The sequence below is a fragment of the Cnephaeus nilssonii genome, assembly GCF_951640355.1.
Source record: "Cnephaeus nilssonii genome assembly, chromosome: 17".
Lineage (NCBI taxonomy): Eukaryota > Metazoa > Chordata > Mammalia > Chiroptera > Vespertilionidae > Cnephaeus > Cnephaeus nilssonii.
Genome location: NC_137088.1, coordinates 55,998,516 through 56,022,223, shown reverse-complemented (window position 1 = coordinate 56,022,223; position 23,708 = coordinate 55,998,516). Strand labels below are relative to the sequence as shown.

The 23,708-nt window shown below is 42.8% G+C and overlaps 1 protein-coding gene across 8 annotated transcripts in view; it reads right to left on the bottom strand.

The window, feature by feature from the left end:
• Window positions 1-23,708, bottom strand: part of MITF (melanocyte inducing transcription factor) — a gene marked incomplete at its 5' end in the record, with an annotated part of 254,096 nt that overhangs the window by 168,976 nt on the left and 61,412 nt on the right. The window contains one exon of one of the 8 annotated variants that reach the window (XM_079794745.1): window positions 2,459-2,525. The exons of the other annotated variants lie outside the window; for them this stretch is intronic. Coding sequence (XP_079650871.1) covers window positions 2,459-2,472 — 14 coding nt within the window. Of the gene's footprint in view, window positions 1-2,458; window positions 2,526-23,708 lie in introns of those variants that run through there. 8 annotated transcript variants of the gene reach the window in all.

Below are 23,708 nucleotides of genomic sequence, written 5' to 3'. Positions count from 1 at the left end.
CCATTCCCGTTTTAGACAAACCTGCTAGTGTGAAGCACCTTGGGTAAGGTCACAGAGCTATTTTTGTAAGGGCTCTGATCTTAGCTTCCTATCCTCATTCTTTCCACAACATCACACTATTCTGCTTATTCACCTTACCCCGTTTCTATTTTTATTATCGTCCCATTTGTTTCTCAAAAGTTTCTACTCACCTCACGTTCTACTCAAAGCAAAGGACAGAAGCCCACTGAGGGGCGTCCCGGGAAGAAGAAATGCTAAGTCAATAGCAGGCACATCACAGTTGCAGAGGACAGGAATTAAACACAGCTGGAGCCCTGCAGATGGAGCTGGACAAGGGGTCTCTCCCAGGGGTCAGTGCGCCTTGCTACGCACACCTACCCATGTTAGTCTCTCCTTGTGCAGTCGGCCTCAGTCCACACATGGTCCCAGGTGACCACTGTGCTCTCACACCTCTTCCTCACCCTTCTGTCTCCCAGGTGTAATAACATTTGTATATTTATTCAAACCCTCTCAAGAGTGAGTTAGCTGGCCGAGTCCGGCAGGCTTTGGTCGGATATTCCCCACTGGTTTGACTGGCGATAGAGAAGGGAGGGAATAAGGCAGCTGGCCAGGAAGTCTTTGGTAACAGCAATTCGTACACTGGGGCATTAACCCGAATATCACGGCACAGCAAAATGCGAGGATGGGCCAGCACCCTCACTGCATTTAACCAAACCCCATTTTAAAGATGAGGCTACTAAGGTCTGTCTGGTACAGTGACACAGACCCATTGTGGCAGTCACGCCCCAGGCACACATCCTGGCATTCTGCAACCACATATTTTGTTCTGAAACCTATCATCAAACTTGTTCTATCCATACCTAATGGTATAGTTCCTCTCTCACATTCAGTTATATATCTTGATATATAAATATCAAATCTACCATTAGCCATAATGTGTAAGTACTCATAAAATATTCCCACCTTTAAGCAGTAAATGTCAACCATCCTTGCCCATTAGAATCACCTTTCGAGCTTTTTAAAGATTACTAATGCCCGGGTCCCACCCTGACCAATTATATTAGAATCTCTGAGGATAGCCTCCTGGCATTTTGGTTTTTTTAAAGCTCCAGAGGTCATTCTAATGTTCAATCAAAGTTAAGAATCACTGTTTCAGAACCTGAAAATTAATGTGCAAATTTTTCAACCCCTCTAATTTTATTCATATTCAAAATAAGAAAACTTCTTAAATAATTTAACAACCTATTTTAGATCACAAGTTTTATTAAAATTTTGGATAGCACCAATTAGAACTACCATTAATCACCTATAATGTACTTTAAAAATATTAATATATAAGATCGGTGAGAGCAAGGACTTGGTTTAGTTCTCTGTCAAATCCCTAATGTCTAGTGCAGTGCCTTATACATTTAGATGCTTAATAAATATTTGTTGAATGAACAAATGAATGATCTTATTTACCCTCAGAGTGGTCCTTGTAGGTAGGCATTATTACTTCCTTGTCACTAATAAGGATTTTTAAGCAACACAGTTGCTCCATTTACCACAGGGATAATGTTGAAATTACATGTCTTTTCAGGGAGTTAATCAAAATTGATCTTTTGATCAAAGATCTAAACTTGTATGTTAAACAAATGATTTTGATTACTATTACTTAATTTAAAAATTGAATACATTGCCATCAAATAAATATTTGGACTATCCAAGTTCCTACAGGACAATAATCCAAAAACACCACAATGGAAAACACAGTTTAAATTCCAGCCACATATCTAACTCAGTGTGTAAGGTTTTAAAAACTGAATGGAAAAAAATCAACCACATTTAATCTAAAATATGATTCAGTGCTTAGAAAAGTAATGAGTTGGCAAGCAGTAGTCAAAGTCACCTGAACACTGGCTTCGGTCATTCTCAGTATCAAATCCGACAACAAGATATCAAAATATACACTAAGCTTTTGAAAAATAATATCCAGCTCTTTTGGTCAGCCAAAGGCCTGCTTAGAATAGTCAGCTAAACAAAGGAAAGCAGAAAACCAAAAAGGGAAGAATACTCAGCTAAGAACAAATAAAATTAAATTAAATTAAAAAAAAAAAAACAGAAAACCAAAAAGGAAGAGACAAAAAAACAAAAATCCAATAACATCCTTTTTCATCTCCAATCAACCAACAAGATTGGCAATGGAAACTCAATCCCTATGTATAAAGTGAGGTAGTAATCTGTAATTTGCCAAGATTAAGGAGCTAAGCAAAAGAAATGAGAAGCTCACATCAACAATCTAACTTTACACTTAAAGGAACTTGAAGAAAAAAACAATCAAAGCCCAGCGTGAGTAAAAGTAGGAAGGAGATAATAAAGATCAGAGCAGAAATAAACTGAAATAGTCTGAAAAAAAAAATACAAATGAACAATGAAACTAAGAACTGGTTCTTTGAAAAGATAAACAAGATTGACAAACCTTGACAGATTCATCAAGAAAAAAAGAGCCGAAACCGGTTTGGCTCGGTGGATAGAGCGTCGGCCTGCGGACTCAAGGGTCCCAGGTTCGATTCCAGTCAGGGGCATGTACCTTGGTTGCGGGCACATCCCCAGTGGGGGGTGTGCAAGAGGCAGCTGATCGATGTTTCTTCTCATTGATGTTTCTAACTCTATCCCTCTCTCTTCCTCTCTGTAAAAAATCAATAAAATATATTAAAAAAAAAAAAAGAAAGAAAAAAAGAGAGAGGACCCAAATAAATAAAATCAGAAATAAAAGAGAAGTAACAACTGACACCAAAAAATACAAAGAATTGTTTTAAAAATATTGTGAACAACTATATACCAACAAATTGGACAATCTGGATGAAATAGATAAATTCCTAGAAACATACATTCTTCCAAAATTAAATCAGGAAGAATCAGATAATGTGAATATACGGATTACAACTAGTGAATTTGAAGCAGTAATAAAAAAAAAAAAAACTCCCAAAAAATAAAAGTCATCGACTGGATGGCTTCAAAGGTAAATTTTACCAAACATTCAAAGAAAAACTAACACCTATCTTTCTCAAACTATTCCAAAAAATCCAAGAGGGGGAAGATTCCCAAGTTCATTTTACGAGGCCAGCATTATCCTAATTCCAAAACCAGAGAAAGACATGACAAAGAAAGAAAACAATATCTCTGATGAACATAGATGCTAAAATCCTCAATAATATATTAGCAAACATCATCCAGCAACACATTACAATGATCATACATCATGATCAAGTGGTATTTATTCCAGGGATGCAAGGTTGGTACAAAATCCACAAATCAATAAACATGATACACCAGATAAACAAATTGAGAGACAAAAATCACATGATCCTATCAATAGAAAAAGCATTTGATAAAATCCAGCACCCATTTATGATAAAAACTTTCAGCAAAACAGGAATAGAGGGAACAAACCTCAATGAATAAAAGCCATATATGACAAACCCAGAGCAAATATCATACTCAGGGGGCAAAAACTACAAGTGTTCCCTTTAAGATCAGGAACAAAACAGGGATGTCCACTTTCACCACTCTCATCTATAATAATAAAAGTGTAATATGCTAATTAGACCAGATAGCCAGACATCCTTCTGGACGAAGCTGTGGCGGCAGGGGCCGAGGCAGAGGCTGTTAGGGGCGATCAGGCAGGTAGGTGAGCAGTTAGGGGCGATCAGGCAGGCAGGCAAAGTAGTTAGGGGTGAGCAGGCAGGCAGGCAGAGTGGTTAGTGGCAATCAGGAAGGCAAGCAAGCAGTTAGGAGCCAGCAGTCCTGGATTGCAAGAGGGATGTCCAACTGCCAGTTTAGGCCCGATCCCGCCTGAGATCAGGCCTAAACTGGCAGTCGGACATCCCCTGAGGGGTCCTGGATTGTAAGAGGGTGCAGGCCGGGCTGACGGACCCCCTTCCTCCCCCCGTGCATGAATTTCGTGCACTGGGCCTCTAATCTATAATAATAAAAGGGTAATATGCTAATTAGACTGACGTCTTCCAAGCGTCATTCCGGACATCCTTCCTGATGAAGCTGGGGCCCGAGGGAAGCCAGCCCGGACCCCAGGTGCCTGCAGGCGGCCAGAAAGAAGCCAGTCTGGGTCCCGGGTGCCTGAGGGCGGCAGGAGGGAAGCCAGCCCAGGTTCTGGGTACCTGCCAGCAGCCGGAGGGAAGCAAGCCCGGGTCCTGGGTACTAGAGGGAAGCTGATGCCAGCAGCCGGGGGAAAGAAGGCCTACTCTTGCATGAATTTCATGCATCAGGCCTCTAGTCTATATATATAGAAGACTAATATTCAAAGTGTCCCCTTGGAGTTTGGCCGTCAGCCGGAAGGAAGGCCCTGGCCAGCGGCCGTAAGGCCCCAATAGGTCCTAATCACTGGCCAAGCCTAGGGATGCTAGCCGTGCATGAATTTCGTGCACCGGACCTCTAGTTCAACATAATAATGGGAGAACGAGCCACAGCATTCAGACAGGAAAAAGAAATAAAAGGCATCCAATTGAAAAGGAAAAAGTAAAACTGTCACTTACAGGTGACATAAAGCTGTATATAGAGAACCCTAAAGACTTTACCAAAGACTAGTAGAACTGATAAATGAATTAAGTAAAGTAGCAGGATACAAAAGAAATATCCAGAAATAAGTTCCATTTTTATACACCAATAATGAACTATCAGGAAGGGAAACTAATAATTCCCTTTACAATTGCTTCAAAAAGAATAAATACCTAGGGATAAATTTAACTAAGGATGTAAAAAACCTGTACTTGGAAAATGATAAGACATTGAAGAAAGAAACTAAAGAAGGTACAAGTAAGTGGAAGTATATACATGTTCATGGGTAGGAAGAATTAACATCATTAAAATATACATATTACCCAGAGCAATCTACAGATTCAACACAATTCCTATCAAGATACCAATGGCATATTTCACATAACTAGAACAAATATTCCAAAAATTTACATGGAACCACAAAAAACTCTGAATAGCAACAGCAATCTTGCAAAAGAACAAAGTTGGAGGAACCATGCTATCTGGTATTAAACTATACTACAAGGCCACAATAATCAAAACAGCATGGTACTAGCATGAAAACAGACATTTGGATCAAGAGAACAGAACAGAGAGCCCAGAAATAAACCCATGCCTTTATAGTCAATTACTATTTGACAAAGGAGGCAAAAGCATACAGTGGGCTAAAGATAGTCTATTCCATAAACGGTGCTGGGAAAATTGGATATGGGCAAAAAAATGAAACTAGACCACCTTCTTACACTGTGCACAAGAATAAACTCAAAATGGATTAAAGACTTAAATGCTAAACTCGAAATCATAAAAATCCTAGAAGAAAACATGCACAGTAAAATCTCAGACATTTCTCGTAGCAATATTTTTCTGCTATATCTCCTTGAGCAAGGGAAACAAAATAAAAAGGAAACAAATGGGACTACATCAAATGAAAAAGTTTTTGCACAGTAAAGGAAACTATCAACAAAATAAAAAGACAACTTACTGAATAGGAGAACATATTCACTAATACATCTGATAAGGGATTAATATTCAAAATTTATAAAGATCTTATAAAACTCAACATAAAAAAACAACAACAAAGAATCCAACTTAAAAATGGGCAAAGGACCTGAACAGACAACTCTCCACAGAGGATATACAAATGGCCAATAGACATATGAAAAGCAGCTAAATATCACCAATTATCAGAGAACTGCAAATTAAAACCACAGAGAAATTATCACCTCACCTGTCAGAAATATCACCTGTCAGAATGGCTATCATCAATAAATGAACAAACAACAAGTGTTGGCAAGGATGTGGAGAAAAGGAAACCCTACTACACTGCTGGTGGGAGTGCTGACTGGTGTATAGTCACTGGTGCAACCACTGTGGAAAGCAGTATGGTGTTACTTCAAATGATTAAAAATGGAACTACCTTATGACCCAGCAATTCCACTTCTGGAAATGCTAGTATATCCGAAGAATCCCAAAACACTAATTTGAAAGAATATATGCACTCCTATGTTCAATACAGCATTATTTACAATAGCCAGATTTGGAAGCAGCCCAAATGCCCATCAGCAGATGAGTGGATAAAAAAGCTGTGGTACATTTACACAATGGAATACTACTCAGCTGTAAAAAGGAAGAAAAGTTTACCCTTTGTGACAGCATGGAGGGACCTGGAAAACATTATGCTAAGTGAAATAAGCCAGTCAGAGAAAGACAAGTGCCAATTTCACTCATATGTAGATTTTAATGTACAAACTGAATTAATAAGCAAAATAGAGACAGACTCGTAGAGAGCTGGGAGGGGGTTTGGGGATGAGGGGGATTGAGCAAAAAAAGAACAAACAAAAAAAGAAAAAGAACTCATGGGCACGGACAACAGAGTGCTGATTGCAGGAGGAAGAGGGGATGGATGAGGGTGGAAGAGAGTGTAGGGGGATAAATGGTGATGGGGAAAAAAAAATAAAGAAAAGAAAAAAGAAGAGAAACCTGTGAAAGAACCTCTGCTCTGAAAGTATTTTTGGAAGAACATTCAAGATACCATCTTAAGAATTTTAGAATGCCATAAAATTGATATTTAATACCTAAAAAGTAAACAGAATTTTGCTCATTAATATAAATTTTGATGTTCTTAGTACAATATCTGTACTAAGATTTCAAGATTACCCCAGAAATAGGTCTGGTTCAACTGTTGCTAAAAAGTGTACACACCACATCAGCTATGAAGGCAGTGTGAGTGAAACAAGAACCCAGAGTCTAGGAAAGAAGCAACCTGCAGTATTTCATAATGCGGTAAATGTGCAGACAGCAATGTTAGCCTGATGCTATGCCATGTACAAAAAGCAAACGTCTCCACCCACAACAGCATGTTCTATAAAGATATGCTTAGTTCATTGGTGTTTACACACATTCACGTGACCCTGTGGGTTTTTATTTTTAATTCATAGCCTCTATTACATCACACTTTAATATGAGCAACAACCTTATAAAAGAACCATGTTGACAAACCAGCTGGTCCAACGTCCACAATGCACCCTGATCACAGATGAAGTATCTGGGAATCTTTACCTTAACTCCTTCAGGGCACCTTCAACCCGTTATTGAGAAAATTAATATTCTGGCATCCTAAATGACACCTTTGTCACAGCACCCTACAGGCTAATGAGGAGAGATCAGTGTAAGAAATCAAGGACACAGCAATACTCGTTAGGATCATACTATAGTTCAACTCTTGCATAAGAACATAAAGGCCATACTCCCCCCCCACACCCAACTCATTCTTTATGCCACAGACTACATGGTACCCTGGAGATACCAAAGAGTGAAGTTATTTTCTGGGTTTGTGACTTCTCAGAAACTATGTGCAGTCACTTGGGGACTGTCTCCAGAGTCAGTGAGGCCAGCCCTAAATGCCCTGTGGTTTTGCTCTGTGCTCCCATTATTAACTTACAAAATAGGCAGACAGAACACAATGGAACTATATGTCATTACTAGAGGCCCAGTGCATGGATTTGTGCACCAGCGGGGTCCCTCGGCCTGGCCTGCGGGGATCAGTGGACCTCCGCACCGCAGCAGCCGGGCCTTACCTGCCAGCTCCTAGGGCTCCAGCCCGCTGTCCGCGTCAATCCCACACAGCACGAAGTAGTGCGCAAAGCGCAGGCAGCTGAGGAGGAGCCTGAGCCCGGGCTGGGCGCTGCGCCGCTCCCACTCATCCAGACCCCACTGCACCTGCCGCTGCCACTTCACTCTGGCGCGCAGGGGGAATGTCCACGGGAGAGGTTCACACAGCTCCACTCACCAGCTGTGAGCCTGGCGTCTAGTGCCCATCTGTCAGCTGAGTGGCGCTCCCACTGTGGGAGCATAATGACCACCAAGGGGCAGCCTCTGCACTGAGCATCTGCCCCTGGTGGTCAGTGCACATCATAGCTGCCGGCCGGTCGTCTGGTTGTCCCGTCATCAGGTCACTTAGGTTTTTATATATATACTAGAGGCCCAGTGCACGAAATTTGTGCATGGGGGGAGGAAGGAGGTGTCCCTCAGCCCAGCCTGCACCCTCTCCAATCTGGGACCCCTCAAAGGATGTCTGACTTCCCGTTTAGGCCCGATCCCACCAGGATCGGGCCTAAACGGGCAGTTGGAAATCCCTCTCACAATGCAGGACTGCTGGCTCCCAACCGCTCACCTGCCTGTCTCCTGATTGCCCCTAACCACTTTTGCCTGCCAGTCTGACCACCCCCTAACCACTCCCCTGCCTGCCTGGTCGCCCCTAACTACTCTCCCCTGCTGGCCTGGTCCCGCCTCAACTGTCCTCCCCTGCAGGCCTGGTCCCCCGCAACTTCCCTCCCCTGCCTGCCTGGTCGCCCCTAACTGCGCTCCCTTGCTAGCCTGATTGCCCACAACTGTCCCCCGCTGCCGGCCATCTTGTGGCAGCCATCTTGTGGCAGCCATCTTGTGTCCACATGGGGCAGCCATCTTTGACCACATGGGGGTGGCCATCTTGTGTGTTGGAGTGACAATCAATTTGCATATTACTTTTATTAGATAGGATAGACAGATACGTGGCACAAAAGAATTTTAAACACCCTTCATTTTCCCTAAACAGTCTATTTCCAAATCCTTTTGAATGTTGCTTTCAAATCCTTCTGTTTGCTCCAACTGCACTGTTCCACCCTAAAGTCACCAGTCTCTTGACTGAACTAATACAAGAGCTACCTAAACACTCTCCCTAGAATGACTCTTGCCCCCAGCCCTGCATGACCCTACCCAGCCCTGCTCAACCTCTTCCTCACACTGCAGCCCAAGTCATCTTTTCACAAACCACACATGACCCACCACCTACTTACCTGCTCCCACCTTTACCTTCTATCATGGCTTCGTGCTGCTTTGGGTAAAGTCTACATCCATGCCAGGGTAGCCAAGGCCCTGCGCAGTGTGTGCGGTACGGACCTGATGAGCTTCCTGGCCTCAGCCTCCTCTGTGCTCTGCACTGAGACCTATGTTGGCTCCATTTGGGTCTTCTCATGCTTGTTTGGACACACCATACTCCCTTCCCACCCCAAAGCTTATGGCACTTTCTTTTTCCTTCTGAAATATTCTCCCCATACTCTACTTGTACCCTTCCCTATCTCAGCATAAAATTTACCTCCTTAGAGAGGCCTTCCCTAACCCCCTCTCTTCAGGTCACATCCCCTATTACTTGGTCTTCTGTCACTTTTACAGCTGTAAACTGGCATTTATTATCTGACCGTTGGATTAATCACCATCTCCTCCACTGACTGCAAGATCCATGCAGACAGAGACCGTGCCTGCCGTAACTGGGTGGTCATCGCCCAGTTTTCCTGGCACAGTCCCAGTTCACAACTATTGTCTTCGAGTAATTATTAAGAGTGATATCTTTGTGTCTCAAAGGGATCTAACTGGACTAAAACTTACATGGTTATCCTAATTTTAGTTCATCATTGAATCCCCAGTAACTACTGCTTAGCAACTATATAGTCAGTTAGTATTGACTGAATTACTAATGAGCATAAAGTCTAATTACATATGTGTATATATTCATATGAAGGGGGGAAAAGAGATTTACCAAGTAGCTTTCCAACATACCAAACTGCTAAACAGAGAGAACTAGCAAATATACAGCCAACTCTTAATCTCTGGCAGTTCAAGTAACGAAGCTTAGTTACTAAACGCACAATACTTTAGATCAAGTCTAGAGAAGCACCTTTGTATCCATATTGTTCCAAAGTGGGTCACGGGAAGATTAACTGTTTCCATGAGGCCAGTACTTCCAAGGCTGGTGAAGAACACTTTGACCCAAATAAAGGTATCAAGAGTGGTTTATCCACCAAGAAGCACAGGAAAAGGCATTCCACCGTAATTATTGCACTTAGTAAATAAAGGTGTTGCCTGAATATGTCATTATAGACAAGCAAGACTCATCAAATTCACCATAGGTGTAGAAGAAATTAAATTACACTTTCATTTATTAATTGCCTTTAATCAATATAAAAAGCCTTTGTTGAACAACGGCATTTGAGAGGGGGACTATAAAATAAAACATATTTCATGTATCTGCTTTGGACACTGGACAATATATGATCATTAATTCCATCACAGCAATAATAGTTCAGGTAAACCATCTCCTAACTGCAGTTCTGAACTCCCCATTGATCAGACTGAAGCAGTAGGAGATCAACAAAGTGCCAAAGGCAATAAAATAACATCCCAGCATTCCCCAGGTGTGAGGTGTGCTGTGTCATCCCTACACAGCTCCAGAGGGCTGGAATGTACCACAGGAATCTGAAATAAAAGAGAAGCTCAGCAATCAGACCACCAAACAACATGCTGAGGGAAACAGCCCAGCCAGAAATACTTTCTTGAGGCTTCCCCAAGAAAAGGCAGACCACTTTGTTTTCCTTTATGTTGAAAACTGTGAACAATCTGTGCAGCCAAGATAAGAATCTTCCCCAGAGGACTGGCCAGGGATGAATGTGTAAAGCCCTCTCCCAAAGGGAGCTCTGTGTCAGAATTTCCCTGCATTACTCATTTTACTGGCTTGGGTTTTTTTTCCTGTCTTAATTACACATGGAACCAATCTAACAATAATTACAGTTTTGATTACAAGGCCATAGGCTCAAGGGTTTTAAGTAAAAGACTTCCATTTTTAAACTATCAAAGTTTTGTTCTTTATACACAGTTTCAGAGAGTGTAGCCTGAGTTCTCAGCTGATGGATTCAAGGGCTCACCTGTAAAGGTCCAGAAACCTCACTGCTATAAACACAGATTTATAATCGGCTAAATTGCTTTTCCTGGGGAAAGAATCCTTAGCTTCAAGTTATAAATTGGTTCTTGATCTCATAGTTAAGAACCCTCTTATTATCAAAATAATTCCTCAGTTTTTTAAAAAAGCTCCCAATTAAAAAGAATAGTAAAGTGAATCCCTCAGTTAAAAAAAAATGTTTAGTACTGCAAACAGACTGCACCCAAAATTTGCTCTACAAGTTGGATTTCATATAACCATGTACATTAAATAAACCAAATTATAATAACACTATGTGCCATTCTTCTAAAAATGCATTTAATCACTTACCAAATATTTACTGAGTGTCTATTATATATCATGAATATATTAAGTACTGAGATATAGTGAACTTTCTTCCTGCCCTTGTAGCATGGAAAGTCTAGTGGGAAGAGATGACAATAAACAAGCAAATAAGTAAATAATTAAAATACAGCATCACAAAGGTGAAGGGAATAAGAAATTACAAAGCAGTCATGGGCATGGAAAGAGCAGCATGGGGAATATAAGCAATGATGTTGTAACAACTATGTATGGTACCGGGTGAGTGATGAAAATATCAGGGATCACTTCATAAATTATACAATTGTCTGACCATTATGCTGTACACCTGAAACAAATATAATAAAAAATTACTGTCTAGAAAAAAAATTAAATAAAATGCATGATCAAATATGTTCTGAATCACTATGAAAGACACCAGCAGGCAGCTGTGCCATCAGGTGGTCAGGAAAGGACTCGCTCTTTTTCCCTCCACCCAAGAAATAGAGCACAAAGCTTTAAATAATCAGAGCAAGAGGCAACTGTACAGAGCTTCTTGTTTTTAGCTGCGAGTACCTTTAAAGTATCAAGTTATCATTAAAATCTTAGTTAAAATAGTGAATGGTTGTTAAAATATTAGTTACTTTAAAATTCTAATAATGTCTATGCACAAAAAATTGCAATAAAATTATTTTTCTAATTTGAACTGGTTAGCTCAGAAGGCACTAGGAGCCCTAGTCGGTTTGGCTCAGTGGGTATAGCGTAGGTCCATGGACTGAAGGGTCCCAGGTTCGATTCCGGTCAAGAGCACAAAAGTCAGTGTGCATGCGGGAGGCAACCAATCCACGTGTCTCGCTCACATCGATGTTTCTTTTTCTGTGTGTCTCTCCCACTCCCTTCCACTCTCTCTAAAAATCAATGGAAAAATATCCTCAGGTGAGGATTAACAACAATAACAAAAAGAAGGCAATAGGAAACTTACAAGGTCATAAAAATTACCAGACAAAATTATGACTGCAAAGTTAGAGAATGACTCCTGCAAAATCTAACTCTATAATACATCCAGAATATGACAAGCTTTGGTCAAAACCTAGATTTAGAATCTGGCAGTCCCCGGGCACAGAGACGTGTGACCTCTGTGTGTAACATAATGTGGGCTCATAGCTCCACTAGGCAGAGCACAATTGTTTCACAGCTTTTCAAGTTCAAGGAGTAAGATTCCACGTGGTGAGGTCTCAGGACTGCCTCGTGCAGGCCTTCCACAGAACCAGCACGCGTGTCTTCCCTGCATTCACAACACCCTGGCTGAGGATGGGCTCAGATGGGGGGAGCAGAAGGGGGCTCCTCGGAGAGCTGGCAGAGGCTCTTAAAGCAGAACAAAAAGAAGTTCAAAGTATATACATTAGAGTCAAATAAAAGTCTGTCCTCATATATCACAAAAGTAAATCAGATTTTAAAACTGTCAGCTCTTAATTGCACTTGCTACGTACATAAACTTTCCAAAGTGCCAATGAAAAGAATAAACACCAGAATAACATCAAGTTCTAGCATATGTTATTAAAAGAGAATTAACCATAAAATTATTAAGTGTTGGGCATGGATGAATCACAGGGGGAAAAAAGGTAAGTGCTAAAGAAAAGAAAAGGGGAGAGAGAGGCCAGAATACACAGGGGCCTCAACCCCAAAAGTGTGCAGAGGGTTGGAAGAGATTGTTGATAGGAGGGAGGGGAGACAAACCAGACTGGCAAAATGGATCAAGAAAAAAACCTATTACACAATCTGTCCTCACAAACGGTAGTGTATTTTAGGACTTCAGGAGATGGGGAGCTGGCTATCCCGCAGTGAGAGATGGCACTGCTGGCTGCACGTTCGGGGACCAGCGGTGGCATGAGACTGCCCTATGCGGGCTGTCCCTCCTGGGGCAGCGCAGGCTCGCCACCTTGGACTCTGCTATTCAGATGAGAAGAGAAACAAGCACAGAGCAGCCTGGCTCACCCATGAGGATACACACTTCTAGAGGGGGCTTCCCAGCATTATGGGAGCTGTTTCCTCTTCCTCGCGAAGGGAAATTTGTAGTTAATTTTTAAAAAAACCTGAATGATGGAGTTCATAATATTAACAGTTGCAATTCTTGTTTTTCCATGGGATAAAAGTACAAACTGTTGAGAATGAAAGCCTTCAATGTACCCTAAGGTGTATGTATGCACACTGCCTTATGGTAATTAAAGTAATTTCTATCAAGAGACACATTTTAAAAATAGAAATGCTTCATTCCAATCATTTTATGAGTCAAGCATTTTTTAGGAAATATTGAGTATTTTATTATATTTACCGCAAACCATCTCATACTAAAATAATTATTAAAAGTAAACCCCAGGGCTCAGTAAATATCCAAGGAAAACCTTCCTTCACCATGCATTAACCTCAATTCCAAGCCGTCTGAGACATAGATCAATACAGCTCCTGTTTCTGAAAAGATGTTCACTGGGAATGAGAATGATAATACCGAAATTCTTTTTGAGGGCTACGCAATGGTTTATGGGAAGATGAACAGGAGACACAGTGCCAGGACCTAACCCAGCCCCTAGCAAAAGGAAGCTAGGGTATAAGTAAATGCCTTTGAGTAGTCAATGAATAAAGAGACAAATATTAATGTGAGGGTATCAATTAGACAACTTCATGAGCTGGCTTTTCACATGTGAAATCATCCTTTTCTCTTCTCATGTTACATTTCAGAAATGTTCCCTTCTATTTCTGAGTGATGTTTGGCTAGCATAATAGAATTGCATGAGAATATGAACAGTCAACTAGCACAGAGTTGGTGCTTATAAAGTGTCTGAAGAATTAATGATCAACACTTGTGTCAAATCAATGCATTAATGAATGGTGAAAAAATAAGTGGATGGCAGTTCGCTCCAACATCACTTCACTTTCTCTGGGCTTGGCTTGTCACCCTCCCCACAAAGCCATATTTAGTCACAAGCCATGAGACTATCCTAAAGGGACTTGTCAAAAATTTCATTTCATTTCTTGGATTCTCATAAAGAAATGGAATTGTTTCAAGAGGAAAGTACTAATAAAAACATGATTCAGAAAAGTTGATTCCAATCCTACTTCTCTACCTAGAGGTCCATGGTTCGGCCAGGGCTTCTCAACCTCAGCACTACTGACATGTAGGGCTGGATAACTCTGTTGTAGGGGCTATCCTGAGCATTGTAGGATGTTCAGCAGCATCCTGGCCTCTATTTACTAGACATCAGTACCACCCTACACATTCAGCTGTGACAACTAAAAACATTTCTCCAGACATTGCCAATGTCTCCAGGAGCAACAGCATCCCCAGGTGGGAACCACTGCTGCAGGCAACTCTCTTCCTTAATTGTCTCATTTTCTTTTATGAAAAACTAGAGGCCCAGTGCATGAAATTAGTACACGGGGCGGGGGTGGGGGAGGGATGTCCCTCAGCCCAGCCTGCACCCTCTCACAATCCAGGACCCCCTCGGGGGATGTCCGACTGCCGGTTTAGGCCCGATCCCTCCCACAATCCAGGACCGCTGGCTCCTAACCACTCGCCTGCCTGCCTGCCTGCCTGCCTGATCACCCCTAACCACTCTGCCTGCCTGCCTCATCATCCCAACCACTCACCTGCAGGCCTGATCACCCCTAACTGCTCACCTGCCTGCCTGATCGCCTCTAACCACTCTACATGCCTGCCTCATCATCCCAACCACTCGCCTGCCTGCCTGATCACCCCTAACCCCCTCTGCCTGCCTGCCTGATTGCCCCAAACCACTTGCCTGACTGCCTGTCCGCCCCTAACCTCTGCCTGCCTGCCTGATCACCCCTAACCACTCTGCATGCCTGCCTGATCGCCCCAAACCACTTGCCTGACTGCCTGATCGCCCCTAACTGCTCTCCTGCCTAATTGCCCCTAACCACTCACCTGCCTGCCTGATTGCCCCTAACTACTTGCCTGCCTGCCTGCCTGATCGCCCCTAACTGCCTCTGCCTCAGCCCCCGCCGCCACACAGCTTCGTCTGGAAGGACATCTCAAAGGTCGTTTGGCTGTCAGGTCTAATTAGCATATTATGCTTTTATTATTATAGATGTGCATAATACCACTCTCCTCAAGTAGTGCCTGTAATCATCTTAATAATAAAAGTGTAATATGCTAATTAGACTGGACATCCTTCCGGACGACCTTCCGGACAAAACCGGGGCTGTGAGGGAAGCCCAGTTCCCGGGTGCCTGCCAGCAGCCAGAGGGAAGCCTGGGCCCCAGGTGCTGGAGGGAAGCCTGGGTCCCAGGTGCCAGAGGGAGCCTGGGTCCCGTGTGCTGGAGAGAAGCTGGTGCCGGCAGCTGGGGGAAGAAAGGACTACTCGTGCACAAATTTCAGGCATCAAGCCTCTAGTTAAATCATAAGATAGCAATTACAACTAGTTCTGACAGCAAGGCTAATATTTATCAAGTGCCCATTATGGGCCAGGTACTAAATAGAGAAGTTACTTAAAAATTACTTCTCTAGTCCTCACCATATTGTAGGTGCTCTCATTTTCACCATAATCACACAAGTAGCTGTCACAGCCAAGATTCCAATAGAAGCCATCTGACTACAAGACCCCTCGATCTCACCCACCATGCTCTACATGAATTTCTGCACACAGCTTGTCACTCAGCAGGCCTTCAACAAATACTTGTCTCATTCCAACAATTTTTCCTAATTTTCTTTTCCCAGAATAATCAGAGATCAGTATGTTTCCCTACTGCCTGAAATCTGGAATAATGTTTCAAAATCCCCAGGTCAAATATATCATAGTTGCCTCTTCCATCCTTATAATTAGTGACTCTCTCCTGCCTGCTATATGCTGTGAACACTCCGCATCCATGACATCCACTGGCATCCATGCTCTCTGTATTCAACTGGAAGTCTCTAAAGATTAAAGACTAGGTTCCCCACATAACTGAAGTACTCTTTACATGTTTATGGGTGACAGTGGATACCTTACATTAGAGACTAACAAAAATATATTGTTATTGATTTGACATTGTCAAGGTTTGCAATGAAAAAGCTATACAAAGCCCTGGCTGGTTTGCTCAGTGGTTAGTGTTGGCCTGGCACTGAAGGGTTAAGGGTTTGATTCCCAGTCAGGGCAGATACCCAAGTCACGGGTTCTATCTTCGGTCAGGGCGAGTTCAGGAGGCAGCTAATCAATGTGTCTCTCTCACATCAATGTTTCTCTCCTTCTCTTTCTCTCTCTCCCTCCCTCCTTTCCTCCTTCCCTCTTTTCTTCCCTTCCTTCTATTCTCTCTAAAAACCAATGGAAAAAGTGTCCTCGTATGCTTGGGTGAGGATTAACAACAACAACAAAAAGCCATACACAGAAATTTTGAAGGGGTTAAGACAACTAAATTCAACTGAAGTTGAATAATTTTATTTTTAAATACTAAGTTACATCTAATGAATGGGAGGAATAGGAATCTATAATTTTTTAAGCTTCTTAATGCTGGCCCTTAGCCATGATGTTTTATTCACTTAAAACAACAATAAAAATGGGGTTGACTACTGTTAGCAGAACTTTTTCTACAGGATTTAAAGAACCATATACGATTACTCTACATGTAAATAATCAAAATGGAAACAGCATATGAAGAATAAGCATGTAAAGTGGTGTTTTTTTAAAGTTAAACACACACAAAAATTCAAACTATAAAGAGACACATTGTTTATTACCCAAATTTCTTTTTTGGTATTTTTCCTATAATGATAGGTTTCTATAATTCATACATGAGAATATTTACTTGAGGCTTAATTTGGTAGAAGAAATCCTAATTTATATACCACAACTGCCATTTTCTGATTCAGTTACTTCCTCTAAGCATGTTAATTCCAATCATAAAACAGTATTTCAAATACTATTCCAGATTCCTTCAGTTCTAGAAAAGACCCAATTCAAAATCAAGTTTGCATAAAAATGACAGGAACAATACACATTTTTTAAATGAAAGGGGTGGGGGTAAGGAGAGAACTAATAAAGGCCACCCAGAAAACAGTATCAAAAAAAGACAGACACAAGAACTGCTTCGAATACACTAGAATGGCTATAATAAAAAAAAAAAAGATTGAAAAAAGCAAATGTTGTCAAGAATATGGAGAAACTGAGGACTGGACCTAGTCTGCTGCTGGTGGGTATATAAAATGACACAGCTGCTGTGGAAAACAGCCCAAAAGTCCCTCAAAAGGTTGAACATTAGAGTTACCATATAACCCAACAATTGTACTAGGTATATACCCAAGAAATCAGAAAACATATTCATACAAAAACTTGTACAAAAAATATGTGCAACGTTTTTCATAACAGCCTAAAAGTAGAAACAACTCGAAGGACCATCAACTGAGGAATGAATAAACAAAATGTCTGTCTACACAATGGAATATTACTTGGCCATTAAAAAGGAATGGAGTACTGATAGGCCACACAACAAGGATGAGCCTTAAAAACATGACCTGAAAGCAGCCAGACAAAAGGCCATTGTGCACAACGCTGCTTATACGGCCTACTAGTATCTAGTAAGCAAATCTATGAAGACGAAGTAGATTAATGGTTGCCAAGGGGCAGGGAGAAAGGGAAATTGAGACTAACTGCTGATAGGCTTCTTTGGAGGGGGATGGAAATGTTCTGAAGTTAGTGGTGATAGTTGCACAAGATAAAGAATATATTAAAAACCACTTTAAAAACGGTGAATTTTATGCTATGTGAACTATAGCTTTATTTAACGTAATGCTAAAAAACAGGGTAGAGACTGAACAAGAGAAGCACTAAATGTACAGACATGCAGTGGTTCCTCAGCCCTGCGACCTGACCGTGGTCCCTGCCGCCGCTTCCTCCCTGGAAAACCTCCCTCTCATTTAAGTGCCTGAACAACTGGGAGGAGAGGGTAGTGCCGAGGCTTTCAACAGTGAGAAATGGTGCGGGGGCTTTGTGAGGAGACTGAAATCCTGATAGAGCAGAGAACCACGAAAACATGAAAGTGTTGTTTGGACAGAAGAAATAGTAAGAAAGTGAAAGAAACTGAGAAAGGGGAGGGAGGGTTTGTCATAGGACGGAAGACAAAATAAAGGTGAAACTGTGGTTGTTCTTTGCTCATCTCTGGTACCTAAGTTTGTCTGTGTAAATACATGAACAAAGGATCCTAGGGGGGGAAACACAGTATTGTAAATCAGACTCAAAAAAAGAAAAAGCACCAGGTGACAAATGTGTACATTTGAAAAAATAAGTACAGCACAGAACATACAAGAACAATTTTCTATCAAGTCACTTCTCAGTTATTTCCTCTTTCCAGCACTCCACAGCTATTTCCTGCTAACCCTTTTCCTCCCCGCTGCGTTTCTTCATCCGCACAGGTTTTCCTCCTGCATAAACACACCACTCTTCCTCCACTAAGTGCCAGACCACTCGCTAATCTGCCTTCTTCTTATGCATTCTCCCAGGGGTGACCCTCACACCCCACAACCTCCTCAAATGTTGCCCAGATATTTTCTGCTACCATCTCAGTCACATAATGATTATATGTGACAAATAATTATGGTAGGGAACCAAATGAAGATACAATGGAAATCCAAATATGACATTATCTCTGCTCTGTCAGAATCTACAGTCTAGGAGTGGGGCTTAGAATTCATTAAACAAGCACACACAAAAAGCGTAAAATGACAAGTGACTTAAATAACTAAGTACAAGACAAAGTTCAAGTAAAGTACAAGGATCCCATGAGGATATTTAATAAGAGGATGAGCAGGGAAGTGAAGAGGTAGAAAGGGAGGTGAAAAGAGATCAGGACTGCTCCAAGGAGAAAAACCAGCAGATGCAGAGGCCCTGTGCAGGGAAGTAGCATAACATATTTGTGAAATAAATAAAGTCGGTGGTGGGTGAATCATAGAAAGAATTTGGGGGAGCAATTTGGGAAAATGGGGAGGTAGGCAAAGGCCAGGTCATGCAGGTCCTATACAACATGGGAGAAGGGCTAATGGTTGTTACAATAACCTGGGGAGAGATGATAATAGCTGGGCTATAAAAAATGGCAGCAAAAATTTTGCTATATAAATAGATGGTCAAATAACAATAAAAATGATCATAACAACCATAATAACAGCAACGCTATCATTTGCTGAATACTATTACATGCCAAAACCCATGCTATGCACTTTAAATATATTATCTTTTTCCTCCCCACTCTGAATGGTAAATATCGGGATTTTTATTTTGCAATTGAGGAAACTGAATAAAGTGAGTTAAATCAGCTGGCTGAGACCCCATGAAGCAGGCATATGATACAGCAGGAATTGAATAAAGTCTATCTGCCTGGAATCCACTAATACAACAGAGTTTCTTTATCATAAAAATAATAGGAATATCAACTCATGTGGAGCCAGGAACTGTGCTTGCATCTTAAAACCAAAAGTTGCACTTTTAATCCTCCCACATGGGGAGCCTCATCCCCACTTTACAGATGGAAAAATTGAGGCAGAGCCAGGTCAGTTGTGGCATAAGCTGGGTACATAACTATTTCTACCTCAGAAAGTCACAGAATGGAGATCCAAACCCACTGAAGACAAGAGAGTTCTGGAGGGGTTTTCCTTTCAATTAGGAGGCTGATCAATTACAAACTAAAAATGTGAATCACCACTGTATCTATAATCTGTTCAGAGTCCTCCCTTACATCTAAGATGCAGGATGTCTGAAACCTACATCCCTATCTTCACTGTGACTCTGACCACAGCACAGGGAGCCCCAGATCTGCATCACTACATGTGTCACCGCAGCACTGACAGCACAGAAAGATAACCTGGTTATAGAGGAGACTTTCGAGTATTCCCACCAAAATGGGGAGAAGAAATTACGTTGACAATCAAATCATCTATAAGGAGTTGTATTATTTTTTTACTAAATGTATAGTGAAAGTATTAGCATTTCAAAGTCAATATTGAAAATAAATGTTGCTTATAATCAAAGAGGTCAATGTTAGACAATAAGAATTCAAGAGAACAGAAAAGAATGAATGGGGCTCCCTGAATTCCTAATTACTCACCTATCCGAATCTATCCCCCTTCAAGTATCCGCTGCTGCAACAGGATCTATTTTCATGTCTCCCACCGAGTCCAACAAAACAGAAAATCCTTCCTGTTTTGCCCAGAGAAATATTTTTCCTATAATCTATTCACTGTCCAAAATTATTTAATGGTCTTTAGTATCTAGTAGATGCCATAAGAAGTGTTCATTTATATGATTTGTAGATATTGCAAAAATACCTCTGTGAATATGTACAAAGTGAGGACACAAGCTAAAAAAAAAATACATATGCACAAAGATTGATATTTTTTGTGTTTCCCTGTATCAACCTAACCTTCAGCTACAGTGACAGGTGTGTCCAGTATTCCATTCACATGTGGCATTAAATTGGTCTGCCACAAGCCAAACAATTAGAGGTACACCCTTAAGACTGAAATACAGAGCAAATTACCACATGTTACTATTAAAAATACACTTTTACACTCAGAGCAAAGAATGTCTCATTGCTAATGTGTACAGCTTATAACAGAGTCAGAACCCTATTATGTGAAAGCGGTTTCTGCAGCCTTTATCAGCTCAAGAGTGTTAGTGCTTCTGCCTTAACCACAGAATCCCTAGGCATCGCTTGTTTTTGGCACTTACCCAAGTATTTTGAAATGTTTAATTTCTTATCAAGGCAACCAAAGTAACTGGTCAGTCCTCCCAGATTTGTTTTTATAACTCTCAGGAAGAGAGCGCATCTGTCAACTTCCCAAACTATGTGTATCGGAATGGCACTAAAGGTTTTCCTACCTATTTCAAAAAATTCCTCACAGGCACTGACAGATCCTATTTAAAAAAGTCCTATCAGATCATATCCCCTTTTTCCACCAAAAGGGATGACTGCCATAATCCTCAAAGGAATAACAACTAAACCAAATCTCCCAAAATAACAACAGAAAATTTTTAAAAATTTTGTAGCAACAGATTTTATGCACATGAGCAAAGATAAAGAGAAATCATAGACCATCTAAGGGTGTGTATTTGTGTACTGATAATTTTATGTGCATTTAAAATATGTAAGATTGATTTAACATACTAGCTATATACATATCCTTAAATTTTATGAACAGAAAGTTTTCTAAACAGAGTAAGAAAATTCATTACTATTTTTAAAACCAAAGGTGATTTCTTTTTTTTTTTTTAATATATTTTATTGATTTTTTACAGAGAGGAAGAGAGAGGGATAGAGAGTTAGAAACATCGATCAGCTGCCTCTTGCACACCCCCTACTGGGGATGTGCCCGCAACCAAGGTACATGCCCTTAACCGGAATCGAACCCGGGACCCTTGAGTCCGCAGGCTGACGCTCTATCCACTGAGCCAAACCGGTTTCGGCAAAGGTGATTTCTTTGTAACGTGAAGTGATTAGATAATTTTCTGCATTTTTTAAATGAAAGTGTTCTATAAAGGAAAGAGTATTGGTCGATTTCATTTACCGTATTTTCCGGCTATAAGACGACTGGGCATATAAGATTTTCCTGGGTTAAAAAGTCGTCTTATACGCCGGAAAATATGGTAACTCTGCTTTTCTGGTATATATACCATATATATAATATGTATATACTGTATTTTCCGGTGTATAAGACAACTTTTTAACCCAGGAAAATCTTATACGCCCAGTCATCTTATACGCCGGAAAATACGGTACATGAAGTTCAAGAACAGGCAAAACAAAGAGTGACAGAAAAAAGAATAAAAAAACAAACAAAAAAAAAAACCAAAGAGTGACAGAGGTCAGACTAATGGTTTCTCTTGCAGGTGGTTAGTGGCTAACACAGACACAAACCATTCTACAGTGCTGGGATCCTTCTAAATCTCGATCTGGGTAATAGTAGTTGTGAGTGTGAATGTGTGTGAGTGAATAAATAAATCACAAATGCAAAGATGGCCGCCACAAGATGGCCAGCAGGGGAGGGCAGTTGGGGGCGACCAGGCCTACAGGGGAGGGCAGTTGGGAGGGACCAGGCCTGCAGGGGAGGACAGTTAGGGGCAACCAGGCCAGCAAGGGAGGGCAGTTAGGGGCAACCAGGCCAGCAGGGGAGGGCAGTTAGGAGCAATCTGGCCAGCAGGGGAGGGCAGTTAGGGGTGACCAGACTGGCAAGAGAGGGAAGTTAGGGGTGACCAGGCCAGCAAGGGAGGGCAGTTAGGGGCAACCAGACTGGCAAGAGAGGGAAGTTAGGAGTGACCGGGCCAGCAGGAGAGGGCACTTAGGGGTGACCAGGCCGACAGGGGAGGGCAGTTGGGAGTGACCAGAGCTGCAGGGGATGGCAATTGGGGGCAACCAGGCCTGCAGGGGAGAGCAGTTGGGAGTGACTGGGCCAGCAGGGGAGGGCAGTTGGGGGCGACCAGGCCTACAGGGGAAGGCAGTTGAGAGGGACCAGGCCTGCAGGGGAGGACAGTTAGGGGCGACCAGGCCAGCAAGGGAGGGCAGTTAGGGGCAATCTGGCCAGCAGGGGAGGGCAGTGAGGGGCGACCAGACTGGCAAGAGAGGGAAGTTAGGGGTGACCGGGCCAGCAGGGGAGGGCAGTTAGGGGCGACCAGGCTGGCAAGAGAGGGAAGTTAGGAGTGACCGGGCCAGCAGGGGAGGGCACTTAGGGGTGACCAGGCCTGCAGGGGAGGGCAGTTGGGAGTGACCAGAGCTGCAGGGGATGGCAATTGGGGGCAACCAGGCCTGCAGGGGAGAGCAGTTGGGAGTGACTGGGCCAGCAGGGGAGGGCAGTTGGGGGCGACCAAGCCTACAGGGGAGGGCAGTTGAGAGGGACCAGGCCTGCAGGGGAGGACAGTTAGGGGCGACCAGGCCAGCAAGGGAGGGCAGTTAGGGGCAATCTGGCCAGCAGGGGAGGGCAGTTAGGGGCGACCAGACTGGCAAGAGAGGGAAGTTAGGAGTGACCGGGCCAGCAGGGGAGGGCACTTAGGGGTGACCAGGCTGGCAGAGGAGGGCAGTTAGGGGTGACTGGGCCGGCAGGGGAGAGCAGTTAGGGGCAACCAGGTCTGCAGGGGAGGGCAGTTGGGGGGGACCAGGCCAGCAGGGGAGGGCAGTTGGGGGTGACCAGGCCGGCAGGGGAAGGCAGTTAGGGGCAATCGGGCCGGCAGGGGAGGGCAGTTAGGGGCCACCAGACTGGCAAGGGAGGGAAGTTAGAGGTGACTGGGCCAGCAGGGGCGGGCAGTTTGGGGCGACCAGGCCTGCAGGAGAGGGCAGTTACGGGCGACCAGGCTGGCAGGGGAGGGCAGTTAGGGGTGACCAGACCGGCAGGGGAGGGCAGTTAGGGGCAATCGGGCCAGCAGGGGAGCAGTTAGGCATCAATCAGGCTGGCAGAGGAGTGGTTAGGGGGTGATCAGGCTGGCAGGCAGAAGTGGTTAGGGGCAATCAGGCAGGCAGACAGGCAAGCAGTTGGGAGCCAGCAGTCCTAAATTGTGAGAGGGATCCCAGATCAGAGAGGGTGCAGGCTGGGCTAAGGGACACACACCACCCCCCCCCCCCCCGCCCCCATGTACGAATTTCATGCACTGGGCCT